This window comes from Portunus trituberculatus, chromosome 1 (genome assembly GCF_017591435.1).
Source record: "Portunus trituberculatus isolate SZX2019 chromosome 1, ASM1759143v1, whole genome shotgun sequence".
In the NCBI taxonomy this organism is placed as follows: domain Eukaryota; kingdom Metazoa; phylum Arthropoda; class Malacostraca; order Decapoda; family Portunidae; genus Portunus; species Portunus trituberculatus.
The window spans coordinates 6,525,248-6,552,745 of NC_059255.1; the positions used below are offsets into that span (position 1 = coordinate 6,525,248).

Here is a 27,498-nt window from a genome sequence, read left to right on the forward strand (position 1 = left end):
TATGAAAAATAAATAAATAAATAAAACCTAACCTAACCTAACCTAACCTAACCCAATATAATCCAGCCTAACCTAACCTAATCTTGCCGTCCCCATAGCGCGCCCTGGCTCCCTTCATGACAGCCGTGAGGGGGGCGGGAGGGAGCACCAACAATGAGGCAAGCTTCGAGACACGCCCCTACAAGCTTCACCGCCTTGATGAGCCACCCCAGGCCTCCACCACCTGCACTAGGGACGACGCACTCTTGTATTACCGCCAGATGCAAATTATTAGGAGGCTCGAAAGTGCGTCGGGGAATCTGTATAAGGAGAAGGTTTGTGTTTGTTTGTGTGTGTGTTTACAGGGCTCGAGTGTGGTTTCTAGTGACTTGTTTCCATATCTACATTTATCCAATTTTTCCTTTAATTTGTGCACACTTTCTGCTGCTACAATCTCTTCACTCAAGCCGTTCCAGATGTCCGCCGTCCTGTGTGGGAAATTCAGCTTTTTAATGTTCCTCACACACTGACTTTCATGATCTTGGAGTGTCCTCTTGTTTGTCTGTCTCCATCTTCAGTCAGTGTCACCAGGTGTTGTCTGTCTGTCTGTCTTTTCCACACGTTCACTAACTTGTACATCGTTATTAGGTCTCCTCTCTCCCGTGTGTCCTTCAAAGTTGGTAGTTCCATTTCCTTCAGTCTTTCTTCATAGGGAAGGTCCTTCATTTCTGGCACCATCTTTGTAGCAGTCCCTTTGAGTCTTTCTGGTTTCCTGATGTCCTTCCTGTATAGTGACCACACCACACCACACCACACCACACCACACCACTGCTGCATATTCTAGTCTGGGTCTTATCATAGTGGTTATGGTATTTTTCATCATGCTCTTGTCCATGTAATTCAACCCTACCCTGATATTTGTGTGTGTGTGTGTGTGTGTGTGTGTGTGTGTGTGTGTGTGTATTTGACCTATATTTGACCTTCTGCATGTACATATATAATCCAGTCTAATTTAACCCAACCTCTCCAAAAGTGACCCCTCTTAAAAGTAACTTGTATTTCCTCCATCTGTAGGCAGTGCGAGGGTTCTGTCACCTGTACAGCGGTCAGGAGGCAATCTGTGTGGGGATCCGTGGTGCTCTGCGACCCGAGGACTCTGTCATCACTGCCTACAGGGACCACGGCTGGGCTTATGTCATGGGCTGCTCTGTTGTGGGTACGTGTTTGTGTGTGTTTACCTAGTTGTAGTTTTCCATGGCCTGGGCATTACGCTGGTGTGGCCTTGTCTCCATATCTACATTTGTCACACTTTTCTTTCAAGCTGTGCACACTCCTTGCTGACACCACACCTTCACTCAGGCTGTTCCACGCCGCTATACTTCTTTGTGGAAAGCTCAATTTTGTCATGTCCTTGAGGCATCTTCCCATCCTCAACTGTTTACTATGACATCTTATGCTTCTATTGGTGACTTCATCTCTTAGTAACAGCTCCTTGTTATCTCTCCATGTGTCTGTGTGTCTGTGTTCATAATAATAGTAGCTGCTTTGGTTTATTGGAATACAACCCTAAGAGTTCCGCAAGAATGAGTGAGATAAACTAATGCACTTTTTGACATTTTATTTAATTTCATACACATAACATAACTAAACACACACAATACATCATTGGTTATTGTAATATAATACGTATATCATTTTTCCTTAAACCAGTTATTCAGAAATTTATATTATGATATTTGTCACATGAAATAACATTAAAATAAAATGAGAAGTATATGGTGTAGATTTTTGTTTTTTGCACAGGGCTTCCTCGAGACATGTAATTTATTTTTAAGGGTTACGCAAGGGTAAAAAAGTTAAGAAATGCTGCTCTAACTTAACCGAACCTAACCTACACTTCTCCTCTCTCTCTCTCCCACAGGTGTGATGGCGGAGCTCACCGGGCGATCCCAGGGTGTGGCACGTGGCAAAGGCGGCTCTATGCACATGTACACCAAGAACTTCTTTGGCGGGAATGGCATTGTGGGAGCCCAGGTGCCTGTCGGGGCGGGTGTGGCCTTGGCAAATAAGTACCTGGACCGCAAGGCTATCTGTGTGTCCCTCTATGGTGATGGTGCGGCAAATCAGGTGTGTTAGGGGGTGTGGGTGTTTGTGTGTGTTGGGGTTGGGGTGGGGTACGATAGGGTGTTGGGGGTGTGTGTGTGTGAAAAAAGAAAATAAGACTAACCTAACCTAATCTATCACATATATCTTGAGGACCAGCTGTTCGAGGCTTACAACTAACCTTTACCTAATAAAAAAAAAAAAAAAGAGAGAAAAGAAAAAACTTAAAAAAAGAAAAAGAAAAGAAAAGAAAAAACTAACAACCTAACCTACCCTCTCTATCTTCAGGGCCAGCTGTTCGAGGCTTACAACATGGCCAAGCTGATGAACCTCCCTGCTGTGTTTATCTGCGAGAACAACGGCTACGGGATGGGCACCAGTGTGGACCGCGCTTCAGCCTCTGTTAACTACTACACTCGCGGAGACTATGTGCCGGGGATATGGGTGCGTTTGTGTGTGTGTGTGTGTGTGTGTGGTTACAATTTCTGTCTTGTAAATGTATCAAATGCTCTAAAACACCCACAATTTCTATCTAAACTCACTAAATCATACTATTTTTATCCAAACACACCAAAACAAACATAAAACATCCCAAATCACTCTTATTTTTATCCAAACACCAAATTTCTATCTAAACTCACTAAAACACACTTCTCTCTATCCAAACACACTGAAACACTTTTAAAATGACCCAAACCACTCTTATTTTCTTATCCAAACACACCAAAACAAACATAAAACATCCGAAATCACTCTTATTTTTATCCAAACACACCAAATTTCTATCTAAACTCACTAAAACACTCTTCTCTCTATCCAAACACACTGAAACACTTTTAAAACAACCCAAACCACTCTTATTTTCTTATCCAAACACACCAAAACAATCATAAAACAACACAGGCCTCTTCTATCCAGACACACCAAAACACACTTCAAACAACCCTTAACATAACTAGAGCTAATCTAAATACTAAACAAATTTAACGAAACATAACAATCTAGTTAAAAAATTATCCCAACCCAACCCAACCCAACCCAACCTAATCTAATGTTACCTGACCTATCCTAATCTAGTTTCAATTAACCTAACCTAACCTGAACTAATGAAACCTAAATGAACTCAATCCAACCTAACCCAACCCAACCAAACTTAGGGTAACTTAACCTATCTTAACCTAAGCTAAACCAACCTAACCTAACCTATCCAAACCTAGTCTAACCTTAATTAACCTAATCTAACTTACTTTAGCTCAAATAACCCAACCTAACCCAATCTATTCTTGTTTAAATTAACTCAATCTTACCTAATCTTAACCTAACCAACCTAACCAACCTAACCTAACCCAACCTAACCTAACCTAACCTACCATACCCAACAGATTGATGGCATGGACGTGTTGAGTGTGCGAGAGGCTCTCCGCTACAGCATTGACTACTGCACCACTGGAGGGCCGTCGGGGCATGGGAGGGGGCCACTGGTGCTGGAGGTGGCCACTTATCGCTACCACGGCCACTCTATGTCGGACCCTGGCACCTCCTACCGCACCAGGGACGAGATTCAGGAGGTGCGGCAAACAAGAGATCCTATTATGTTGTTTAAGGATCAGATTGTCAGCGCTGGGTTGGCTACCGCAGAGGAGCTTAAGGTATGTTCGTTTGTTGGTTAGTTTGTCTATAGAAAGGGTAGTGTTCAATTTAACCCATTCAGTTCTAAGACCCATTTTTACCTTGATTTTTTTTGGGGGTGTGTTTAGACGATTTTATTTGCGTTTGGTAGGCTCTAGTGGTGAAAATATAAATGGCCACAGTCTTTACTATTTTAATCCCCCGCTACTTATCTCTACTCATGTTTTTTAATGGTATTTTTATGTTTCTAGTCATTGATCGGTGAGATTACTAGTTTATTGAAAGAAAAACTGTCTTCGAAACCTGGCTAGTCGTCTCTGTGGCCTTGAAAATTATCGTGGGGAGAAGGGAAGGCATTTAGGAATATGACGATCACTCTCTCTCTCTCACCCTGCGGAAAAGTGCTCTCAGTCACTCTCAATCACTCTTACTCTCCCTCTCCCTCTTTTCTTTCTCACCTCCATCTTCCACAGTCTCCTTTATAACTTCTCTCACCTCAATTACTCATTTTCCTTTACTTTTTCTTCTCATCTTCTCAATCACTCTCCCTCTCCATCTTACTCATTATCTCCTACTTTTCCTTCTCTCTTTCTCCATCTCTCACAGTCCCCTTTACTTCTGTTCTCACCTTAATCACTCTCCCTTCTTTCCTCACCTTCAAAATCACACTCACTCTCTCTATCTCTCTCTGCAGAAAATCGACAGTGAGGTGAGGAAGGAGGTGGATGATGCTGTGAAGATCGCCAAGACAGACAAGGAAATACCCATTCAAGAACTGGCTGCGGATATTTACGTCAACCCGCAGGAGACGACTATCCGCGGCTGCACCCCTTACGACCCATACACACACCAGCGCATCAGGAAGGTCATCAATCTACACTAAGGTCATCTGGGGTGTCAGTAAGGTCACTCTCTCTGGGGGTCACTCTCTCTGGGGTCACTCTGGGTCATATTAGGTAGTGTTAGGTGAAGTTGTGTCTCATTGTTTTTTTTTCTTGTTTTTTTTCTTGTTTTTATTTATTTTTTTGTCTTTGTTTTTCTTATTTATTTTTGTGGTTTATTTGTGTTTTTATCTATTCAGTGTCTCTCTCTCTCTCTCTCTCTCTCTCTCTCTCTCTCTCTCTCTCTCTCTCTCTCTCTCTCTCTCTCTCTCTCTCTCTCTCTCTCTCTCTCTCTCTCTCTCTCTCTCTCTCTCTCTCTCTCTCTCTCTCAGCACAATAGAGACCAACAACTTCCCTTAACAAAAAGCTATAATAAAAAGTCAATTATTGTACATAGCCTTAGAAATTTTTGGATGTATATTATTATTGTAAAAAAAATGTGAATTAATTGACTGGTGAATAATATAAGGAAATATTTCTATCTATTTCTTCTTCCTTTATTATGTCGAAGGAAAGAGTAAAGTTTAATTGATAGACGAAGATAGTTTACGAATTCCAGTGCTATATTAAACTGGTGAGGACTGTGGCCATTAATCTTGTGTCTTCTATTGACTCTTCCTAATGTCAGTAAAATGGTCTAATGGTGCGCAAATCTCATGGTTAAAATGTGTCCCAGTACTGAAGACTGTGGCCATTAATCTTCTGACTTCCATTGACTCTTCCTAATGTCAATAAAATGGTCTAATGGTACACAAATCTCAAGGTAAAAATGTGTCCCAGTACTGAAGGGGTTAAAATAGTGAAAACTGTAGCCATTAATCTTGTGCCCTCCGTAGACCCTTCCTATTGTCAGTAAAATGGTCTTATTGTACACAAATCTCAAGGTAAAAAATGTGCCCCAGTACTGAAGGGGTTAAAATAGTGAAAACTGTAGCCATTAATCTTGTGCCCTCCGTAGACCCTTCCTAATGTCAATAAAATGGTCTAATGGTACACAAATCTCAAGGTAAAAATGTGTCCCAGTACTGAAGGGGTTAAAATAGTGAAAACTGTCTCTCTTAATCTTCTCTCTCTCTCTCTCTTCCTATTGTCAGTAAAATGGTCTTATTGTACACAAATCTCAAGGTAAAAATGTGTCCCAGTACTGAAGGGGTTAAAATAGTGAAGACTGTGGCCATTAATCTTGTGCCCTCCCTTCCTAATGTCAATAAAATGGTCTAATGGTACACAAATCTCAAGGTAAAAATGTGTCCCAGTACTGAAGGGGTTAAGAGGATAGACAAATGTATTATCAATTACAAAAATCACAAAATTAGAGAAGAACCCACAAAATGAAATAAGCAAGATAAAAATAAGGATATCTCTCTCTCTCTCTCTCTCTCTCTCTCTCTCTCTCTCTCTCTCTCTCTCTCATTCCGTCTTTCTCATGCTAATATATAAAGAACCTGCAATAAGAAGAATAAATTGGAGTAAATAAATAGATGAGAAAATAAAAAGGAGATCAGAACAATATAATCTGAATCTTTAATTTTATCTAAGACATATTAGTCATAGAGGAAACATAAATACGTATATAAGAGAGAGAGAGAGAGAGAGAGAGAGAGAGACTAAAAAGTAATAAGAATAAAGAATCTGATTGTATTAAATTCCTGAAACCACATAATTTAGAAATAAAACACTAAAAATAGGAATAAAAAAAAATGCTGGAGAGAGAGAGAGAGAGAGAGACAGAGAGAGGGAGAGAGAAATAGGGAAAAAAATTAAAGAATCCAATCTTATCATCCTTTAGAATCACGTAATTAAGGAAAAAAAAACAAAATATAGATAAAAACGGAAGGGAATGAAAAGAACAATAAGATAAGAATGAAAAGGCTATTAGAATGGAAGAAATAGAAATAAAAACATAGAATCCAATCCTTTTATCCTCAATATCAAGAAATTAAGGAACGAAACAACAAAATATAAAGAAAAAAAATATAAAATAATAAAAAGAGCAATAAGATTAGAGTGAGAAGCAATAAAATGGAATAAATGAAGATAAAAACAAACTATGCGGTCCTATTATCCTTAGAATCACGTAATTAAGAAGCAAGGCACAACAAAATATAAATAAAAACGTAGAACATGAAAAGAACAATAAGATAAGATTTAAAAAAAGTAAAATTGAATAAATAGAGTAAAAAATATACGATTCGATCCTATTACTCTCTGAATCACGATATTAAAAAGAAACGAAACGCAACAAAATAGATAAAAATATAGAAGATAAAAAGAAGAGTAAGATAAAAGTGAAAAGAACAATAAAATAAAATAAACAAAGATAAAAACATACGATCCGATTCTCTTACCCTTAGAATCACGCAATTAAAAAACAAACCAAAACCAGAAAAATAAATAAATAAAAAAATAGATAATCAAAAGAACGATACGATAACAATGAGAAAAGCGATAAAATGAAATAAATAGAGATAAAACATACGATCCGATCCTATTACCCTTAGAATCACGTAATTAAGAAACAAACCACAGCAAAAAGTATCTCAAAATGCAGATAATAAAAAGAACAGTAAGATAACAACAAGAAAAACGATATAATGAAATAAACAGAGATAAAAACATACGATCCGATCCTATTACCCTTATAATCAGTGTTCTTATAGCGAGTGTTGCCGTCTCAGTGAGCAATTAGTTTCTTAGAGACAGTGAACCAAAACAAGACAAGTTTCACGAATAAAATCTCGGAAAAAGACGCAAAAAAGACCCAAAATAGAGCAAATAGTGATGTGAGGACCATTAGAAGACCCAGGAAAGGGAGAAAATGGCGGCAGTTGAAGATATAAGTGGTGGAGGAGGGTTAAATACTACTACTACCACTACTACGATTACTACCACCACCACTACTACTACTACTACTACTACTATTCCTACCATAGTTAATGGGACTAATGGGTCCACCACACCTCTGCCACACCCAGATGAAGGGGATGAAGAGGAGTTTTGTAAATATATTCTGTACCTGGATATTGCGGACTCAAGGTGTGTGTGTGTGTGTGTGTGTTTTTTTATTGTTTTTTTGCAGTGTTTTGTTGCTCGAGAATTTAATCTTGTTTGTTTTTGTTGTGTGTGTGTGTGTGTGTGTGTGTGTGTGTGTGAGTATTTTTTTCTTTTGTTTCACTTCTCAATTTTTGTATGGTTATCTCTCTCTCTCTCTCTCTCTCTCTCTCTCTCTCTCTCTCTCTCTCTCTCTCTCTCTCTCTCTCTCTCTCTCTTTAGTCATTTGTTTTGTTTATTCTTATTTGTTTCTCTTTCATTATTTCTTTTATTTATCTATTTATTCCTTTTATTTAATTCACTTTCTTAATTTTATCAGTTCATGTGTGAGAGAGAGAGAGAGAGAGAGAGAGAGAGAGAGAGAGAGTTGGATAATTGAAAGATAGTGTTTGGGTAAAGAGAGAGTGTGTGTGTGTGTGTGTGTGTGTGTGTACGTGTGGTTTAGAAAATATATACAGTAATTTTTTTTTTTTGTGTGTTTTGTTTTGTTTGATGTTTTTTTGTGATGAATTGTGTTTTTTTCAGTGTTTTTACATATATTGACATACATTCATAACTTTCCTCCTGTTTTGTGTTTGTGTTACTGGTGTTTTTTTTTTTTTTTTTAATTATTTTTCTATATTCATGCATCACGTCTATTCTTCATGTATGTGGAGGATGAAAAATTAATGATTGAAATTTCACAATGTATATATTAGTGCTTTACCATTTCTCTTCCTTCTATTTCATTCTCTTCCTGCACTCCCTTCTATTTCTTTTTCCATTGTATTGAAGCTCACTGTTTAAATCCTTAGTGTTGAATATGTGGTGTTGAAAATATGTGGAGGGATTTATCAATTTATGTGAGAGACATGTTCCTGAAGGCATCGCGTCGTCTGAGAGTCACCTAAAATGAACATACTTACTGAACTAAACTGTACATTATTTGAGGTTTAAACGCAACCCAAAGTAATTTTTCTCATAGGAATTAATGTGAAATAGGTTAATCTGTTCCTAGAAGACGTGTGTTTGAGAGAGTGACTGAGCAATACGTGTCTTGTGTAGAGTACTTTTTGCAGCGTTCACCTGCAATAAACAAACAAAGGCTGCTCACTGCTGTACTGATGGCACGACTTGACTGACACCAACACATGCATGCACCACCAGAGAGAGAGAGAGAGAGGAGGGGGAGATTGTTATTGTTATATCGTTTATTTTTTTTATTATTTTTTTGTCTTTTGCTTTTGTTTCCCCTTTTTCTCCTCCTCCTCCTCCTCCTTCCTCTTCTCTTCCTCTTCCTCTTCCTTCTCTTCTTCCTTCTCTTCTACTTTTCTAAAAAATCTAACCTAACGTAACCTTGCTACTACTACTACTACTACTACTACTACCACTACTACTACTACTACTACTACTACTACTACGGCGGCGGCGGCGGCGGCGGCGGCTACGGCACCACGGCGGCGGCTACTACTACTACTACTACTACTACTACTACTACTACTACTACTACTACTACTACTACTACTACTACTACTACTACTACTACTACTACTACTACTACTACTACTACTACCACCACTACTACTACTACTACTACTACTACTACTACTACTACTACTACTACTACTACTACTACTACTACAAAAAGATAGAAGGAACTTAAGAACACAAGGAAGTAAGTAGTAATAGTAGTAGTAGTAGTAATAGTAGACATGTCCTGCACCATCAGCTGTCCTGGAGGTGGGTGAAGAGCCCCTGTGGTGCCATCCCCTGGGGTAACAATATGGCCACCCAAACAAACATCTCACAGAATCTCATAACTGTCGAGACTTGTCATGCCAGCAAAACATCATGGAAATAATTATTTTTATGTGGCACCTCATGAAGGGACAGCATGTTGGCGGCACACCCGGGGAACACCTGGTGACACCTGGCGGAACCATCACTGAACTAAGCCAGCCACCACACTGGATTTAATTGATGTGGTGTCATTCTAAACAGTCCGTGTAAATAGGGAAAGAATGACTAGATAGAGTTTTTAGTTCCTCTTATTCCAGAATCACATATTTTAAACACAAATCAACATATTCCTTTACATTATTATTATTATTATTATTATTGTTATTGTTATTTTATGGTGAAGGTTTTAATAATTGTGGTTAACTTTCTCTGTGTCTGTCCGGCAGGGTTGGTGTGTGGGACCTGCTGCTGCTCCTCCCCACTCTGCTGTTCCTCATTGGGTTATTGGTGAAGATCAACAGTGCTCGTCTCAAGCTCAGAGCCGTCCACAGCCCCATATATGCCACCTTCTATGGCCTGGTGTGTGTGTGTGTGTGTGTGTGTGTGTGTGTGTGTGTGTGTGTGTGTGTGTGTGTGTGTGTGTGTGTGTGTGTATTCCCTTGTCTTTCATTGTATGGATGGTGGTGCTTTGTGTGTGTGTAACCTAACCTAACTTTATTCTTAAACAGATCTTGCTCAACACTGTGATATATATATAAACTAACCTAACCTAACATAAAAAAAATAAAACTAACCTAACCAAACGCCTCCAAAACAGATCTGGTTGAGCACTGACTAACTAGCCTAACTTAACCTAAGCTAACCTCCCTAAAACGATCTGGTTTAATACTGACTGACCTAACCTAACTTAACCCAAAACAACCTAATCTATTCTAAATCAATACAACCTAACTTAACTCAACCCTAAATCAACCTAATCTATTTTAAAGTAACCTAACTTAACCTTGCCTAACCTTATCTTGACCTAACCTAACCTAACCTAACCTAACCCAACCTTACCTTACCTTAATCTAACCTAACTAAACCTAACCTAACCTAACCTAACCAAACCTTACCTAATCTTACCTAACCTAACCAAACCAAACCAAACCAAACCTAACCTAACCTAACCCAACCTAACCTAACCTAACCTAACCTAACCCAACCCAACCTTACCTTAATCTAACCTAACCTAACCTAACCTAACCTAACCTAACCTAACCTAACCTAACCTAACCTAACCTAACCTAACCTTACCCAACCTAACCTAACCTAACCTAACCTAACTTAACCTAACCTAACCCCTAAACAGATCTGGCTGAACACTCTGGTATCGTTGGCGCGGTGCATTGTGTCGATGACAGTGAGTGCCACCACACACAGCGGGGACGTGGCCAACAAGCTCCTGTATGTGGTGGTGTGCTTCTTCCTCCTCACCACAGAAATGAGTGTGGTCATCTTCGCTATCTTCTTTGGTACGTGTTTGGAGTGGTTTGAGTGTGTTTTTTTGTGTGTTTGGGGATGATTTGGGGTGTTTTGGTTGTGTTTTGATGTTTTGATTGTGTTTGGGCGTGTTTGGGAGTATTTTGGAGTGTTTTGGGGATGTTTTGTGGTGTTTTGGTAGTGTTTTTTGGTGTTTGGAGGTGGTTTGGGGCATTATGGTAGTGGTTTCTGGTGTTTGGGGTGATTTGGAGGTGTGTTGGAGTATTTGGGAGTGATTTGGGGTGTTTTGGGATGTTTGGAAGTATTTTGGGGTGTTTTGGTAGTGTTTTTTGGTGTTTGGGGATGATCTGGGGTGTTTGGGAGTGTTGTGGGATTTATATTGGGTGTTTGGGTGTGTTTTGGGATGGTTTGGTAGTGTTTTTATGTGTTTTGGGGTGATCTTAGGTGTTTTGAAGTGATTTAGGAGTGTTTTGGGATTTGATTTGGGGTGTTGTTTGCGTGTTTGGGTGTGTTTGGGTGGTGTTTGCGGGGGTGGAGTGTTTTGATTAATGTAAACTCATTTTCACTACACACACACACACACACACACTTATACTAATGAACAAATATATGCATACACTAACCATATCTCTCTCTCTCTCTCTCTCTCTCTCTCTCTCTCTCTCTCTCTCTCTCTCTCTCTCTCTCTCTCTCTCTCTCTCTCTCTTCCTTTCCTTTCCTTCCTTCCTTCCTTCCTCCCTCCCCATCCATCTCTCTCTCTCTCTCCCTCTCCCTCTCTCTCACAGGGCATCTGGACAACCACACCAGCATTCGTCGCGTCCTGGTGGTGACGTCGATGATAGCACTTCCATACGCCACAGTCCAGGGCGCGCTAGAGATTCTGGAGCCCGACCCAGATTTCTTTGTGTCCGCCAAAAATTATGATCTCTTCGGCCATGGGGGGTCACTCTTCTGGCTGGCGTCCTCGGTGGTGTTTACTCTGGTGTGTGTTTGTGCGTTTGGGTGTCTCGGTGTTTGGATTCGTGTTTGTGTTTGTTTTGTATGGCTGGATTCTGTTTTTTTTATTTGTTTATTTATTTTGGTGTGTGTGTGTGTGTGTGATGATTTTTGGTTATTTTTGTGTGTTTTGAGTGTTCTGGTGTGTTTGGATGTGTGTGTAATGATAGTGGGTGTTTTGGGTGTGTTTTGAGTGTGTTTGGGTGAGTGTGTAATGATAGTGGGTGTTTTGGGTGTGTTTTGAGTGTGTTTGGGTGTGTGTGTAATGATAGTGGGTGTTTTGGGTGTGTTTGGGTGTGTGTGTATTGATAGTCACTTGTTTTTAGGTGTTTGTTGTGTGTGTGTGTGTGTGTGTGTGTGTGTGTGTGTGTGTGTGTGTGTGTGAAAAATTGTATGTTTGTTTACCTTATCTTCTTACCTTACCTAACCTATCCTAACCTAACCTATCCTATCCTAACCTAACCTAATCTTACCTTACCTTTTCCTTACCTAAATTAACCTAACCTAACCTAACCTTTCCTAACCTATCCAAACCTAACCTAACCTAACCTATCCCAACCTAACCTAACCTTATCTAACCTAACCTAAGCTAGTACTGAACAATCTCATGCCACACAGATCTACTCGTTCATCCTGGTGTTAAGGCTGGACTGTTTGCGGAAACGGTTTCTCTTTCTTCTGTGGATGCCTAGTAAGTGAAGATCAAAGCTACAAAAACTCTATTCTCTTAGTTTATGTCTTAGTTGCCAAGTGAGGAACAAAACTACAAAAACTATTCTCTTTGTTTAGTTTTTGGTCTGAGATTGCCGCGCTCTGGTTTGATTTTCATGAGTGTTGGACTGTGTGTTGTTTTTGTTTTCTATTTATACATTAATTACATTTTTAATCTTGGTCATTTTACAGGTGAAAGGTTTATTGTGAGTAGTATCTTAAAACCTGACCAAAAATAGTCTAAATTATGCTTATGTGTTATAGATTACAAATTAATTACAGTAGAATTACAAATATATGAGTTTTGAAGTTTTACCAGTTTTGTGTTGTCAGTGTCACTTGAGTTAACCAGTCGTTTGTTTGTGTTTTATTTGCCAAGTGAGAAAAAAAAACCTTATTCTGTTTGTTTATGTCTTAGTTTATCTCATTTCCTTTTTATATTCTATTTATACACCAGTTACATTTAATCTTGGTCATTTTACAGCTGAAAGGTGTATTATGAGTAGTATCTTAAAACCAGACCAAAATAAGTGTAGATTATGCTTATGTGTTATAGATTACAAATTAATTACAGTAGAATTACAAATATATGAGTTTTGAAGTTTTACCAGTTCTGTGTTGTCAGTGTCACAAGTTAACCAGTCATTCACACTCACTTTAAAATTTTGCAGCATACATTATTCTGTTTGTGTCTTAGTTGCCAAGAAAATGAGGAAAAAAAAATAACATTAACTGTATTCTGTTTGTTTGTGTTTTAGTTTCCAAGTGAGAGAAAAAACAGCAACAACTCTATTCTGTTTGTTTGTGTTTTAGTTGCAGCAACAATTCTATTCTGTTTGTTTGTGTTTTAGTTGATCTCTTTTCCTGTCGTGAATTGTCTGTACTGGGCAAACATCTCTATCCCTAACCTGACTCCCTTACCCCACACAGCAGCTAGACTTGTATGCCTGCCTAACCTAACAATGCATACACCTACACCTACCAAACAGAAACCTAACCTAACCTAACCCAACCTAACCAACACAACCTAACCTAACCTAACTTAACTTAACCCAACACAACACAACACAACACAACACAACACAACAGAACCTAAACCAACCCAAGCCAACCTAACCTAACTTAACTTAACCCAACACAACACAACACAACACAACACAACCCAACCCAACCCAACCCAACCTAACCTAACCTAACCTAATGTTTCCTATCCCCTACAGTGAAGAGAGCGTTCTACATCTACCTGTCGTTCCTGGCTTGCCTGAACCTGGTGCAGAGTGTGGGGTGTCTGCTGCACCACTTCAACATCTTCCCCGGCCTGTGTCTGGTCAACCTCACCACCTGGACCTACCTCTCACTCCTCACTCCTCTCATCTACTACACATTCATCTCAGAGTTCTTTGGGTAAGCTGTTTTTATTTATTTATTTATTTATTTATTGATTGATTTTTTTTTTTTTTTTCATCAATTTATTATTTTTTTCTTTTCTAGTTCGTCGTCATTTTTTTCTTTTATCATTTTCACGTCATGTCGGGGTTTTTTGGGTAAGGTTTTTTTTTTTTTTTCTTTTTTTTTTCATCTTAGTTTGTTCTTTTTCTATCTTTTTTCTAGTCTTTTTCTTTTTATCTTCATGTCATCTTCACTTCCTTCATCTCAGAGTTCTTTGGGTAAGCTATTTTTCTTTCTTCTTTTTTCTTTTCATCTCAGTTCATTTTTTTTTTTTTTCTCTCTTTTTCTAGTCTTTTTCTTTTCTATCTTCATGTCATCTTCACCTCCTTCATGTCAGAGTTCTTTGGATAAGCTCATGTTCATTTCTTTTCCTTTCCATCTATGCCTCATCTCAATTTCTTATCATTTTATCAAGTTCATCTTCATCTTTTTTATTTTCGAAGTTGAAGATGTCTCTGTTTTTGTCAGTATACTAAGAAAACAGATTTAGTAAGGAATGCGACTCATGCTGTGTGAGGCGGCCACAGCAACACATGACTCCCAGAACCATTGAGTGGCATATCCGACTGCAGCGTGACAGGGTGTGGCAAGACAGTCACTCCTGCTTCAGTGTAATGCTAAACTGTTTGGTGTGTGTCAGACTGGTGGAAATTTGTTTGAAAGGCACCAAATAGTTAACCCTTGGAACTCCCTGCCTGCTTCTATATGTCCAGCTTCCAGTGACTTGATTTCATTTAAGAGGGAGGTTTTAAGATACTTATTCCTTTATTTTGGCTAACTCTCTCAAACCTGCAAGGGGACTGTTTTTTTTGTATCCCTTGGCCAGCTTTCCCTTCTTACATGAAAAAGAGGTTGTTTGTCTGTTTCTTTTTGGGAGCCTTTGGTATAGTAATGTTAATCTCTCTCTCTCTCTCTCTCTCTCTCTCTCTCTCTCTCTCTCTCTCTGTCTCTGTCTCCACAAGCAGGCAGAAGAGTCGAGAGCAGGTTGAGAACATAGTCTTCTCGTACAAGTCAGAGGATGAGGATGACACAAGCTCCCTGCCTCTGCCTGGCCCAGAGTTCCCACAGCAGAACATTTACCAGGTGACTTGTTGGGTGTTGGTGTTGCTTCTCTTGTTGTGGATTCAAAGTGTTGGGTTTGAATGAATGTAGGTGAGAAGATCTTTGTTATCTTAGAGTGAGTGTGTGTGTGTGTGTGTGTGTGTGTGTGTTTACCTAGTTGTATTGTACAGGGTTGGAGTGGGGCTCATAGTATCGTGTCTCCATGTCTCCATTTATCCAATTTTTCTTTAAGGTTCTGAACAATATGTGGTGTAACAACTTCATTATCCAGTACATTTCACTTCCCCACTGTTCTGTGTGGAAAACTGTATCTTCAAATATCCTTGACACACTGCCTCATCCTGATCTTCTTTACATGTCCTCTTGTCCTTCCATCTTCTTCTGTCACCAGCACCAGGTCTTCCTTGTCTATCTTTTCAATGGCATTTACTATTTTATACATTGTTATTAGGTCCCCTCATTCTCTTCTATTTTGTAAGGTTGGCAGTCCCATTTCCTTCAGTCCTTTAGTTCCAGCACCATCTTTGTAGGTATGTTCTGGATCCTTTCTAATCTTCCTATATCTTTTTTAGAGCTGGGAGACCACACCACTGCTGCATATTCCAGCTTAGGACGTATCATGCTTGTGATGATTTTTTTTCATCATATCTTTGTCCATGTATTGAAATCCCACTCTTATATTTGTCAGCAAGCAAAAAAATATCTCAAACCAATTGAAAACCAAAATAAATACATACCAAACACAATCTAACCATTACCTCCCCATTCCCCAACAGTGTAGCAGCGCCCCCTACAGCAGCCTGGGGGAGGAGGGAATGGTGGTGGGGCTTGTCAACACCCGCGACCTGCACACCACCCCTGTCAACCCCCTGTACACCGCCTCCCTGCAAAGCCCCGACTCCATAACTGGTTACTCCATCAATTCAGTGGACGACATCACCATCAATGCATACAACAAGTCACAGGCCCAGTGATGGTGATGTGGTGGTGATGTGGTGTTGTGGTGATGTGGTGGTGTCCTGCAGTGGCTCCCAAGGTGAATACGGTGGTGTGAGATGATTTTATTTTAGTGTACCCTTGATTTTTCTTGGTTTTCTGTGGTTAGATTAGAAAATGGGGGTTATGATAAGTTTTTTTTCAGTTTTCCCTTATTTTCTTTATTTTTTTTGTAGGTAGTCATAGAAAATGGGTTGAATTAATGGTTTTCAGGTTTTTTTTAAAGTTTCCCATTAAATTGCATTAGTTATTATTATTTTTATTATTTATTTATTTATTTTTATTTTTCCATTAATTTATGTTCGTTTTTCTTGGGTTAATTGTAGAAAATATTTAAAATTGGTGAGGTTTTCAGATTTCTTTTAGTCTCTCCTTATTTTTTGGGTTTTCTTTGGTTACTCATAGAAAATTGGTTAAATTGGCGAGGTTTTTATTTTTCTTATTCGTTGATTTATTTATTGAGTATTTTTGCACCTTATTTTGTGTTGGTTCTCTTTGGTTGCTCGTAGAAAATGGGCTTTACATTGTTTGGTGATATCTTCTTTAGTCTGCTATTAATTAGTGAGTTTTCTGTGAGTGGTGATAGAAAGTGGGATTCCTCGGGTATTAGAGGGAGGACTGGTGAAGCTTTTGGTGTTCAGCTAATTGATGGTGAAAAGAAAACGTGACTTTGATTAGCGGAGTGATTAGAAAACAGATAATTTCTCTAAAGGATTACAGAAAAACTCTCAAATTTTGTTCTCGACTGGAAAAAAGCGATGAAAGATTTTTTTGTATCGATTGTAAGAAAGTTTTGGTGTTCAGCGAATTTAGGGTGAAAGAAAATGTGACTTTGATTAGCGGAGTGATTAGAAAACGGATAATTTCTCTAAAGAATTACAGAAAAACTCTCAAATTTTGTTCTCGACTGGAAATAAGCGATGAAAGATTTTTTTGTGTCGATTGTAAGAAAGTTTTGGTGTTTTGGTGTTAGGGTGAAAGAAAATGTGACTTTGATTAGCGGAGTGATTAGAAAATGGGTAATTTCTCTAAAGGATTACAGAAAAACACTCAAATTTTGTTCTCGACTGGATAAAAGAAGCAACGAAAGATTCTTGTGTCGATTGTAAGAAAAAGTATAAAAAGAAAACGGATAATTTCTCTTAATGATTACAGAAAAACACTCAAATTTTGTTCTTGACTGGATAAAAGAAGCGACGAAAGATTTTTTTTGTATCGATTGTAAGAAAAAGCGTAAAATTTATTGATTAGTGGAAGGTCTTGTTAGATTTATAGTAGTGACATTTTGGGGTGAATTAAAACACAAGCCAAGGACGCGATGGTTTTTGAGTGATAGAAAAGCATAAGAAAATTTCGAGTGTTGACGTTTTTTGTTGGTGGTAGAAAAGAGTAATTTCTGAACATTTAAAGACGAGAATGAATAAATTTAAGATGTTTTTTTGGAAGTGAAAGAAAAAAAAGGATTATTTTATGGCTCAAATTAAAATGTTGGATGTTTTTTTGGCGTAAGAATGAAAAGAACCAATTTTAAGATGTTTTTTGAAAGTGAAAGAAAAATGGAAGGTCTTGTTATGTTTTATAGTAGTGACATTTTGGGGTGAATTAAAACACAAGCCAAGGACGCGATGGTTTTTGAGTGATAGAAAAGCATAAGGCTGAATTTTGAGTGTTGACGTTTTTGTTGGTGGTACAAAAAAAGCCATTTCTGAACATTTAAAGACGAGAATGATGAAAATTTAAGATGTTTTTTTGGAAGCGAAAGAAAAAAAAGTGTTATTTCAAGATTCAAATTAAAATGTTGGAGTTTTTTTTTGCTTAAGAAAGAAAAGAACAATATTTAAGATGCTTTTTTGCAACTGAGAGAAAAAAAACATATTTCAAGGTTCCAAATATTAAAGTGTTGATATTATTGTTGATGAAGGAAAGAACGATGAAATTTAAGATGACGTTTTTTTGCAAGTGAAAGAAAAAAAAAAAAAAAACAAAGAAAAAGTAAACATTATTTTAAGATTCAAAATAAAGAGTTGATGTTTTTTTTGCTTAAGAAAGAAAAGGACAATTGAATTTAAGATAATGCTTTTTTGTAAATGAAATTTCAGAAGAAGCATGTATCAGTTCATGAATCACAAATTAAAGTGTTTATATTTGTTGTTTATGAAAGAAATGAACAAATTTAAGATAATGTTTTTAAAAGCGAAAGAAAAAAAAAAGCTGATTATTTTAAGATTCAAATTTAAAGTGTTTATATTTTCTATTTATGAAAGAAAACGGTCAAATTTAAGATGTTTTTAAAAGCGAAAGAAAAAAAAAAAAAGAAAACGCATCATTTCAAGGTTCAAATTAAAGTGTTTATATTTTTTGTTTATGAAAGAAAAGAAATTGAATTAAGATGACGTTTTTAAAAGTGAAAGAAAAAGTCACATTGTTTTATGAATCACAAATTAAAGTGTTCATATTTTCCATTTAAGAAAGAAAAACAAATTCACGATCGTCTTTTAAAAGTGAAAGAAAAAAAAATAATAATAGTCATAAAATCAACAGAAAACGGAACATGGGAGATATTTAATGGGCAACCTAGTTAGATGGAAAAAATAGCACGTAACATAGAATCAACAGAAAACGGAACCTGGAAGACATTTAAGGGGCAACTGTGCTATAAGAGAAAAATAATAATAGTCATAAAATCAACAGAAAACGGAACATGGGAGATATTTAATGGGCAACCTAGTTAGATGGAAAAAATAGCACATAACATAGAATCAACAGAAAACGGATTCTGGGAGACATTTAATAGGTAACCATGTTATTAGAGAAAAAATAACAATAATCGAAATAAACAGAAAACGTGGTGCTTGATATTAATAGAAAATGTAAAATAATCGCCATAGAAAATGGGAATATTAATGAAAAAAAATGTAGATATGGTATAGAAAATGAGAGTTAATGATAGAAAACGTAGAAATTGACTTAGAAAACGGGAGTGTGTTGCATTTAAAGGGGAGACAATGTTGTATAATAGAAAACGAAGATAGAGATAGAAAATGGGGTACTAGTATGCATTTTCAGGGGTGACGATGTTATTTAATAGAAAACGTAGAAACGGATGTATAGAAAATGGGTTACCGGGACTGTGGGAAACTTTTGAGAGAGAGAGAGAGAGAGAGAGAGAGAAATTAATGTACAGAAAGAGAGAGAAAGGAAGTTTTTTTCATATCCTTTAAAATATCTCTCTCTCTCTCTCTCTCTCTCTCTCTCTCTCTCTCTCTCTCTCTCTCTCTCTCTTCCTTCACAAAAATAATTTGGCTGAACGAAGGAATATTTTTGGGACAGATAATTTAGGGACATTTAGGGATGATTTAGGGACATTTAGGGACATTTTAGGGACATTTAGGGACATTTAAGGGACTATACACAGTTCCAAGATATCTCAAGGTCCAGCTGGTACATTCCCTGGTACATTCCTAAGGGCTATTTGTAAATGATGGAGCAGTTTTCCTTTTTACGTCTCAATTTAGGGTCATTTTAAGGGTTCAAGGTGAAATAGAGCTAGATTTTGACCCGTTTGTTATTTAAGAGGTGTTTTTAAGGGTATTTTGGGTATTAATGGACTAATTTTAAGGGTTCAGGGTGTTTTAGGGCATTTCTTTCCCTTGTGGTTATTAATGGGTGGTTTTAAGGGTGTTTTTAGGGTTAATGGTTAGTAATAGGGAAATTTTTAAGAGTTTAGCGAGTTTTAGGGCTAGTTTTTGTTCCATTATGATCTTTTAATGGGTGTTCTTAAGGGTATTTTAGGGTTAATGGACTAATAGGGAAATTTTTAAGGATCCAGGGTATTTTAGTCATTTTCTTCCCCTTTGTGGTTATTAAGGGGTGTTTTTAAGGGTATTTTTAGGTTAATGGACAGTAATAGGAGATTTTAAGGGGTCAGGGTTTAAAGGGCTACATTTTCTTCCCTAGTGGTCTTTTAAGGGGTGTTTTTAAGGGTATTTTTAGGTTAATGGACAGTAATAGGAGATTTTAATGGGTCAGGGTTTTTAGGGCTACATTTCCTTCCCTAGTGGTCTTCTAAGGGGTGTTTTTAAGGGTATTTTTGGTTGAGGGACACATTTAGAGATTAAGGGCCAGTTTTCCTCTGCCCTGTGGTCGTCTAGGTTAGTTTTAAGGATGTGGTTGAGTTTAGGGGTCTATCTAGGGTAGGAAGCAGTAGGAACCCTAAAATAATCCTAAATGTGTGTGTGTGTGTGTGTGTGTGTGTGTGTGTGTGTGTGTGTGTGTTAGTGCTTTTGTGTAGAGTTGTATATACTTTAGCAAATATAAGTCAAGAGAGAGAGAGAGAGAGAGAGAGAGAGAGAGAGAGAGAGAGACTTGTACATATATAAAATTACTCTTTTAATATATATATATATATATATATATATATATATATATATATATATATATATAGATATATATAGATATATATATATATATATCTAAGTTAATTTACCAAAGAATGTCATTTTTTTTATATATTTTTTGTTTTATATATATATATACTCATACATCAGGTGCTCTCACACACACACACACACACACACACACACACACACACACACACACACACACACACACACACACAGAGGACCAGGGTTCGATTCCTCGGCCGGGTGGAGATATTTGGGTGTGTCACCTTTGACGTGTAGCCCCTGTTCACTGTTCACTGTTCAGTGTTCACTGTTCAGTGTTCAGCTAGCAGTGAGTAGGTAGGGGATGTAAATCGAGGAGTTGTGACCTTGTTGTCCCGGTGTGTGGTGTGTGCCTGGTCTCAGGCCTATCCCAAGATCGGAAATAATGAGCTCTGAGCTCGTTCCGTAGGGTAACGTCTGGCTGTCTCGTCAGAGACTGCAGCAGATCAAACAGTGAAACACACACACACACACACACACACACACACACACACACACACACACACACACACACACACACACACACACACAAATGGTTCTTAACCCCTTCAGTACTGGGACACATTTTTACCGTGAGATTTGTGTACCATTAGACCATTTTATTGACATTAGGAAGAGTGTAGGGAGATCACAAGATTAATGGCCACAGTCTTCACTATTTTAATCCCCACATGAGTTTTTGAAGCTGTAGAAAATCACGAAATAGTCTCCAGAATGAATATGAGGTGTGATTAGACCATTGTATTGACATTAGCAAGGGTCTGTGGAGGTCAGAAGATTAATGACCACAGTCTTCACTATTTTAATCCCCCACATGAGTTTTAGAAGCTGTAGAAATTTGAAAATCACCAAATAGTCACCAGAATGAATATGGAAACACGTCATGCTACTGAAGGGGTTAATATTACACAGAAGAGCACACACACACACACACACACACACACACACACACAGACATGGAACAAGAAAAACACATAATTTGGTAACAGTGTTAGTTTAGCTTGTACATTGAGACATACGGACAGATGGACACACCCATAATAATAATAATAATAATAATTGTAGAGAATATTAAAACATAGAGATTATTAGAGATGTAAATAAATGCGCTCTTTGTGTGTGTTTGTGTATATACGAATGAGAGAGAGAGAGAGAGAGAGAGAGAGAGGCAGGGTGTTGGGTGGGGGGTTACCAGTTGTGTTTTTATGTTTGATGTTTGGATGTGTGTGTTTGTGTGTGTTTTGTGTGTTTTTTTTTTTCAGTTTATTTTGTTGTTTCTATTCTGTTTTGGTTTGTTTTGATTCTCTCTCTCTCTCTCTCTCTCTCTCTCTCTCTCTCTCTCTCTCTCTCTCTCTCTCTCTCTCTCTCTCTCTCTCCTTGCTGAAATAAATCTTGCTTTCTTCTCTTTCCTTCCTCCTCCTCCTCCTCCTCTTTTTCTTCTTCTTCTTCTTCTTCAACGTAATATTTGTTTAATTTATGCCAATCCGTCCAACCACTCAGCCGTCCTCACCTTGCCGTTAGCTAAGCTCTCTCTCTCTCTCTCTCTCTCTCTCTCTCTCTCTCTCTTCAATTAACAAGTATTTTTCTTTGATTTTTAGTTCTTTTTTCAAATTTTAATAGAATTTTATATATTTTTGTTTTATTTCTTTAGTTTATTAAGTCATGTATTATTTTCTTTCCTCTTTTATTGATTGATTTATTTTCAATGTTTTTTTTTTTCAAGTTTTAATCAAGAGTAATATATTTTTTTTTTCTTATTTTCTATTTCATTTATTTGTATTTATTTTTTTCAGATGTAAAGAGAAGAAGGAACAAGAGAGAGAGAGAGAGAGAGAGAGTGAGAGAGAGAGTGAGTGTACGTGTGTGTGTATAAACATTTAAAAACACATCAAAAAAACCTCCATTTTTCTTGCTCTATCAAAGAAAATGGACAATGAATAACTATTTACGTATGTGGAGAATTTACGTAGCATTTGTGTTAGTGTGTGCAGCTGTCAGTCTCCATTATACGTTGTCAGTCTTCATTATACGTTGTCAGTCTCCTACTACTACTACTACTACTACTACTACTACTACTACTACTACTACTACTACTACTACTACTACTACTACTACTCCTCTTCTTCTTCTTCTTCTTCTTCTTTTTTTTCTTCTTCTTCTTCTTCTTCTTCTTCTTCTTCCTATTATTATTATTATTATTATTATTATTATTTCATTAAGTATTGTCTCTAAAATTGTCACATTCATAACTATTAATTAATTTTTTTTTTTTTTTTTTGTTTGAGTGTGTTCATATTATTATTATTATTATTATTATTATTATTATTATTATTATTATTATTTCATGTACTTATTGTTATTTATCACCATCATAACTATTTTTAATCCGTCTATTTTCATCTCTCTCATTTTATTTTGGTCAGAGTCTTTACGTATTGTTATTTCACGTACGTATTGTTATTACTTCATTACGTATTGTGTTAGAAACTTCAGCTGTGTTACGTGTAGATATTCCTTCTTTCCCACACACACACACACACACACACACACACACACACACACACACACACACACACACACACCGTCGGATACCAAAGATGAAAATTACGTCAAGAAAAACTTACTTCACGCATCTGTATATTAGACATTAAGTGTATTTACTATTTTGTACTATTATTTTATTATTATTATTATTATTATTATTATTATTATTAGTGTGTTTTTTAGATTCTTGTATGTATTAGTATGTTAAGAATGTTATTACCTCGTGTGTGTGTGTGTGTGTGTGTGTGTGAGAGAGAGAGTTAGCTTTCAATAACTTCCATAGGTTGTATTCTTATTAAGTTGTAGAGAGAGAGAGAGAGAGAGAGAGAGAGAGAGAGAGAGAGAGAGAGAGAGAGAGAGACATTTTGCTTTAATAGAGAGAGAGAGAGAGAGAGAGAGACATTTTGCTGTAATAATATACCAGAGAGAGAGAGAGAGAGGGAGAAAATGTATGTATGTATATGTGTGTGTGTGAGAGAGAGAGAGAGAACACATTTTTGCTTTAATATTATACCAGAGAGAGAGAGATAACACATTTTTGCTTTAATATTTTACCAGAGAGAGAGAGAGAGAGAGAAAGAGAAAGAGAAAGAGACATTTTTGCTGTAATAGTATACCAGAGAGAGAGAGAGAGGGAGAAAATGTATGTATGTATATGTGAGAGAGAGAGAGAGAGAGAGAGAGAGAGAGAGAGAGAGAGGTGTCACAACAGAACATTCCCAAATCTAGTGTGTTTGTTGATCTTGTCCTACACATAAGTCAGCACACGTCTCAGCATTCCCTCCACGACTCATGCTGAAGTCTTGCCGAGAGGAGATGCAGTCGTACGTCAAGTGAACAGCGTAAAATGAGGAACTGTCTTGTGTTATTGCGTTTTTTTTGTCATAATTCAAAAAGATATTGTTTTAAGATTTTTTTTTTATTGTTATTTGAGATTTTTATATAGATTTTTTTTTTCTCTTAATTTTTCTTTTCTTTTTTCATTTTGTGTGTGTTTTGAATGGTGTTATAGATCGGTATAGTTGTTTTGGGGTAATTTCGTTTTTTTTTTTTTTCCAGAAGTTTTAGTGCGTGTGTGTGTGTGTGTGTGTGTGTGTGTGTGTGTGTGTGTGTGTGTGTGTGTGTGCATGAATTCAGTCTTTTAAAATATTTTGTTACAAGTATTTTTTATATATTTTATTGAATCATATCATTGTTTGTTTTGTTTATAAATCTCAAATATTTTTCCAGTGTCCTACAAAACATTCTACAATTTTTTTACGTCCTTTTGACCATCGAAAGTATTTTATTAAGTCTTTTATGAGTAAGTGGAAATTATACCTAAGCTTTCGTCTCATAACGTCGAATACTGATGTCAAATTTACGTCTATTATTATTTTTATTGATAGCTTTACGTCTTACAAAAGTCAAGTGTTTTACATAGTGCTTTAAAAGTGAGATGTGTAAGTAGGCAAGCTTGACATTATGAGGTGTACTGTAAGTGGTCTGAGAACTTACGAGGAGGAGGAGGAGGAAGAGGAGATGAAATGGTAGGAATGTGTGTGTGTGTGTGTGTGTGTGTGTGTGTGTCAATAAAGCATCTATTTATATCTTAACCTGCTCTATTTAAGATGTTATAGTGTGAGAGAACATGTGTGTGTGTGTGTGTGTGTGTGTGTGTGTGTAGGTTCTCTCAAACACGCTACATTTTCAGACATGATTATGACAAAAGAAAAGCGATTATTTTATTAGTGAGAGCATTGTGTGTGTGTGTGTGTGTGTGTAGATTGCTTCCTGTTTGCCTCCTCCGTTCCTTAGCTCCGCCATTACCAAACACCGCATCTGTTTGAATCTCCACAAGTGATATTGTTTGAAAATGACGTATTTCTCAGTTATAATAATAAAAAGAAGAATATGCTTCTCTTCACCTTCTCATTCCATTCCTTCTTAATACCTGTGTTTTTTTAGTGTTTTTTTTTTTTTTTTTTTTTTCGTGTGTATTATTGTGTTCAGATTGTTATTACCGTGTGTGTGTGTGTGTGTGCTTTCAAGAACTTCTACGAGTTGTGTTTTCATTAAGTTGTAGAGAGAGAGAGAGTGTGTGTGTGTGTGTGTATGTCATTGAGAGAGAGAGAGAGAGAGAGAGAGAGAACCCATTTTTGCTTTAATAATATATCTGAGAGAGAGAGAGAGAGAATACATTTTTCTTTAATTTACCTGAAAGCAAACATAGACATTTTGCGATAATCCACAGCCCTGCCACAGCCTTGACACAGCACCTAGAGCCCTGCCTGCCACAGTCTCCACACAGCACTCACAGCCATGCCACAGCACACTCAGCCTTGCCACAGCCTTCACACAGCCACAGCCTCCACAGCCCTGTCACAGCCTTCACACAGCACCCACAGCCCTGCCACAGCCTTCACACAGCACCCACAGCCCTGCCACAGCCTCCCCACTGATCTCCTTGCCTTGTCCCCCCTCTACACAGCACATTCAGCCCTGCCACAGCCTCCACACAGCACCCACAGCACTGCCACAGCCTTCACACAGCACCCACAGCCCTGCCACAGCCTCCCTTGAAATACAGCAACACTTCAGTAAGGTTAGTAAAGAAGCACAAATTTATAAAGTGTATATTTGTCAGCATGAATTAACAGGTTGGACATACGTAAAAGCAACTAAGAGGCGCGTGTGGGACAATACGTAATGATAGAGCCTGTACATTATGTAAAAAGAAGAAGAAAATGCTGGCTGGCTGGCTCGCTCTCATTTCTTCTTTTTGTCAACTTCAGTACTGGGACACATTTCTTCCATGAGATTTGTGTACCATTAGACCATTTTATTGACATTAGGAAGGGTCTATGGAGGGCAGAAGATTAATGGCCACAGTCTTCACTATTTTAACCCCTTCAGTACTGGGACACATTTTTTCCATGAGGTTTGTGTGCCATTAGACCATAGGCATTAGGAAGGGTCTATGGAGGTCAGAAGAATGAATGGCCACAGTCTTCACTATTTCAATCCCAACATGAGTTTCTGAAGCTGTAGAAAATCACCAAATAATAAGCAAAACCAATATAGAAACGTGTCATTGTACTGAAGGAAGTCGAGGCGTGTGTGGGACAATACGTAATGATACAGACAATGCATTACATAAAAGAAGAACAATGCTGGCTGGCTGGTCCGCTCTCTCACTTTTGTTTACGTAATAAGAAAAGAAACACTAAAGCTACGAATCACAGAGACCATACATTACGTAGAAAAAAACAAAAAAACTGCTGGCTGGCTGGCTGGCTCACTCTCTCTCACTTTCTGTTTACCATAATAATAAAAACAAACACTAGAGCTAATAATCACATATATTAATAGCAGTATAGTGTATATATAAACTAAGCAATATATATAAACCATTAAAAAATATAAACAACTTCTTTGCAATATACTTTCTCTCTCACGGCAAGATGCAACATACAGGGTGGGTCAAATTGGCCTGTATTCTAAACGCTTTTCTCTCTCATCGTCACTGCTTTCCAAAGGCTTCTGTTGAAGGTACTCGTGTTTACAAGAGTGTTTTCATGGTTCTCGTGATGGATTGACAAGATTTCTAGTTCATTAAAAGTATGAACTGTCTTGAAAACATGTCTAGTTGTCTCTATTTGCATTTATAAGAGTATTTTTAAGGTTCTGGTGATAGATTTGCAAGATTTCTAGTTTGTTAAAAGGAGGAACTGTCTTCAAAACCCAGCTAGTTGTCTCTATGGCCTTGGAAATCTGTGGTAGTGAGAGGGGAAGGCATCTCAGAATAAGGGCATGTGTCAGAGGTTGTGATGGAAGGTGCAGGGTGTGTCGGAGGATGTATCACAATGCAACACTGTCATTCGGTTGTTTGAACAGTGACTATTGAAAAATTTCTCAGTTCAGGACGATATTTCTGATTTCAACGGTAAATATTAAAAGGAATTCTTGTTTTTACTATGAATATTGGAAAAAATTTTGTGAATGTTGAAAAATTTGATTTATTACAAAATTTCTCATTTCAACAGTAAATATTAAAAGAAAATTATCGTTTTTTATGGTGGAAGTTGAAAAATGTCTTGTGAAAATTGAAAACTTCTTGATTCATTACAAAATTTCTCGGTTTTTGCTGCAAATCTTCAAAAAATCTCGGTTTGGGACAAAATTTCTCGTTTTTTACTGCAAATCTTTAAAAATTCTGTTCACAAAAAAAATTCTCGTTTCTTACTGCAAATCTTCAAAAAATTCTCAGTTTGTGACAAAATTTCTCGTTTTTTTTAATGCAAATCTTAAAAAATTCTCAGTTCACAAAATTTCTCGTTTTTTAACTGCAAATCTTTAAAAATTCTCAGTTCACAACAAAAATTTCTCGTTTTTACTGCAAATCTTTAAAAATTCTCAGTTCACGACAAAATTTCTCGTTTTAAGAGTGAAAATTCAAAATATTTCTCTAC

General features: G+C 37.2%; 2 protein-coding genes across 5 annotated transcripts in view; both read left to right on the forward strand.

The window, feature by feature from the left end:
* Positions 1–5,069, forward strand: part of LOC123498906 (probable pyruvate dehydrogenase E1 component subunit alpha, mitochondrial) — a 9,401-nt gene extending 4,332 nt beyond the window's left edge. For both annotated transcript variants that reach the window (XM_045246574.1, XM_045246486.1), the window contains 6 exons: positions 99–314; positions 1,054–1,195; positions 1,901–2,106; positions 2,371–2,526; positions 3,465–3,731; positions 4,406–5,069. In XM_045246574.1, coding sequence (XP_045102509.1) covers positions 99–314; positions 1,054–1,195; positions 1,901–2,106; positions 2,371–2,526; positions 3,465–3,731; positions 4,406–4,594 — 1,176 coding nt within the window. In that variant the 3' untranslated portion in view covers positions 4,595–5,069. The remainder of the gene's footprint in view (positions 1–98; positions 315–1,053; positions 1,196–1,900; positions 2,107–2,370; positions 2,527–3,464; positions 3,732–4,405) is intronic.
* A 2,187-nt stretch (positions 5,070–7,256) lies between these two features.
* LOC123499021 (transmembrane protein adipocyte-associated 1 homolog) lies at positions 7,257–22,635 on the forward strand. 3 transcript variants are annotated; one of them, XM_045246657.1, is made up of 9 exons: positions 7,257–7,628; positions 9,809–9,941; positions 10,714–10,876; positions 11,630–11,826; positions 12,459–12,531; positions 13,772–13,955; positions 14,963–15,083; positions 15,839–16,098; positions 22,297–22,635. In XM_045246657.1, the coding sequence occupies exons 1-8, from the start codon at positions 7,411–7,413 to the stop codon at positions 16,034–16,036; spliced, it is 1,287 nt and encodes a 428-aa protein (XP_045102592.1). In that variant the 5' UTR covers positions 7,257–7,410; the 3' UTR covers positions 16,037–16,098; positions 22,297–22,635. The 3 variants fall into 3 exon arrangements, with proteins under 3 accessions (XP_045102592.1, XP_045102658.1, XP_045102746.1); XM_045246811.1 differs by having other exon boundaries at positions 7,258–7,628; positions 14,966–15,083; positions 22,297–22,633; XM_045246723.1 differs by lacking the exon at positions 22,297–22,635 and having other exon boundaries at positions 15,839–18,598.
* Positions 22,636–27,498: the final 4,863 nt, after the last annotated feature.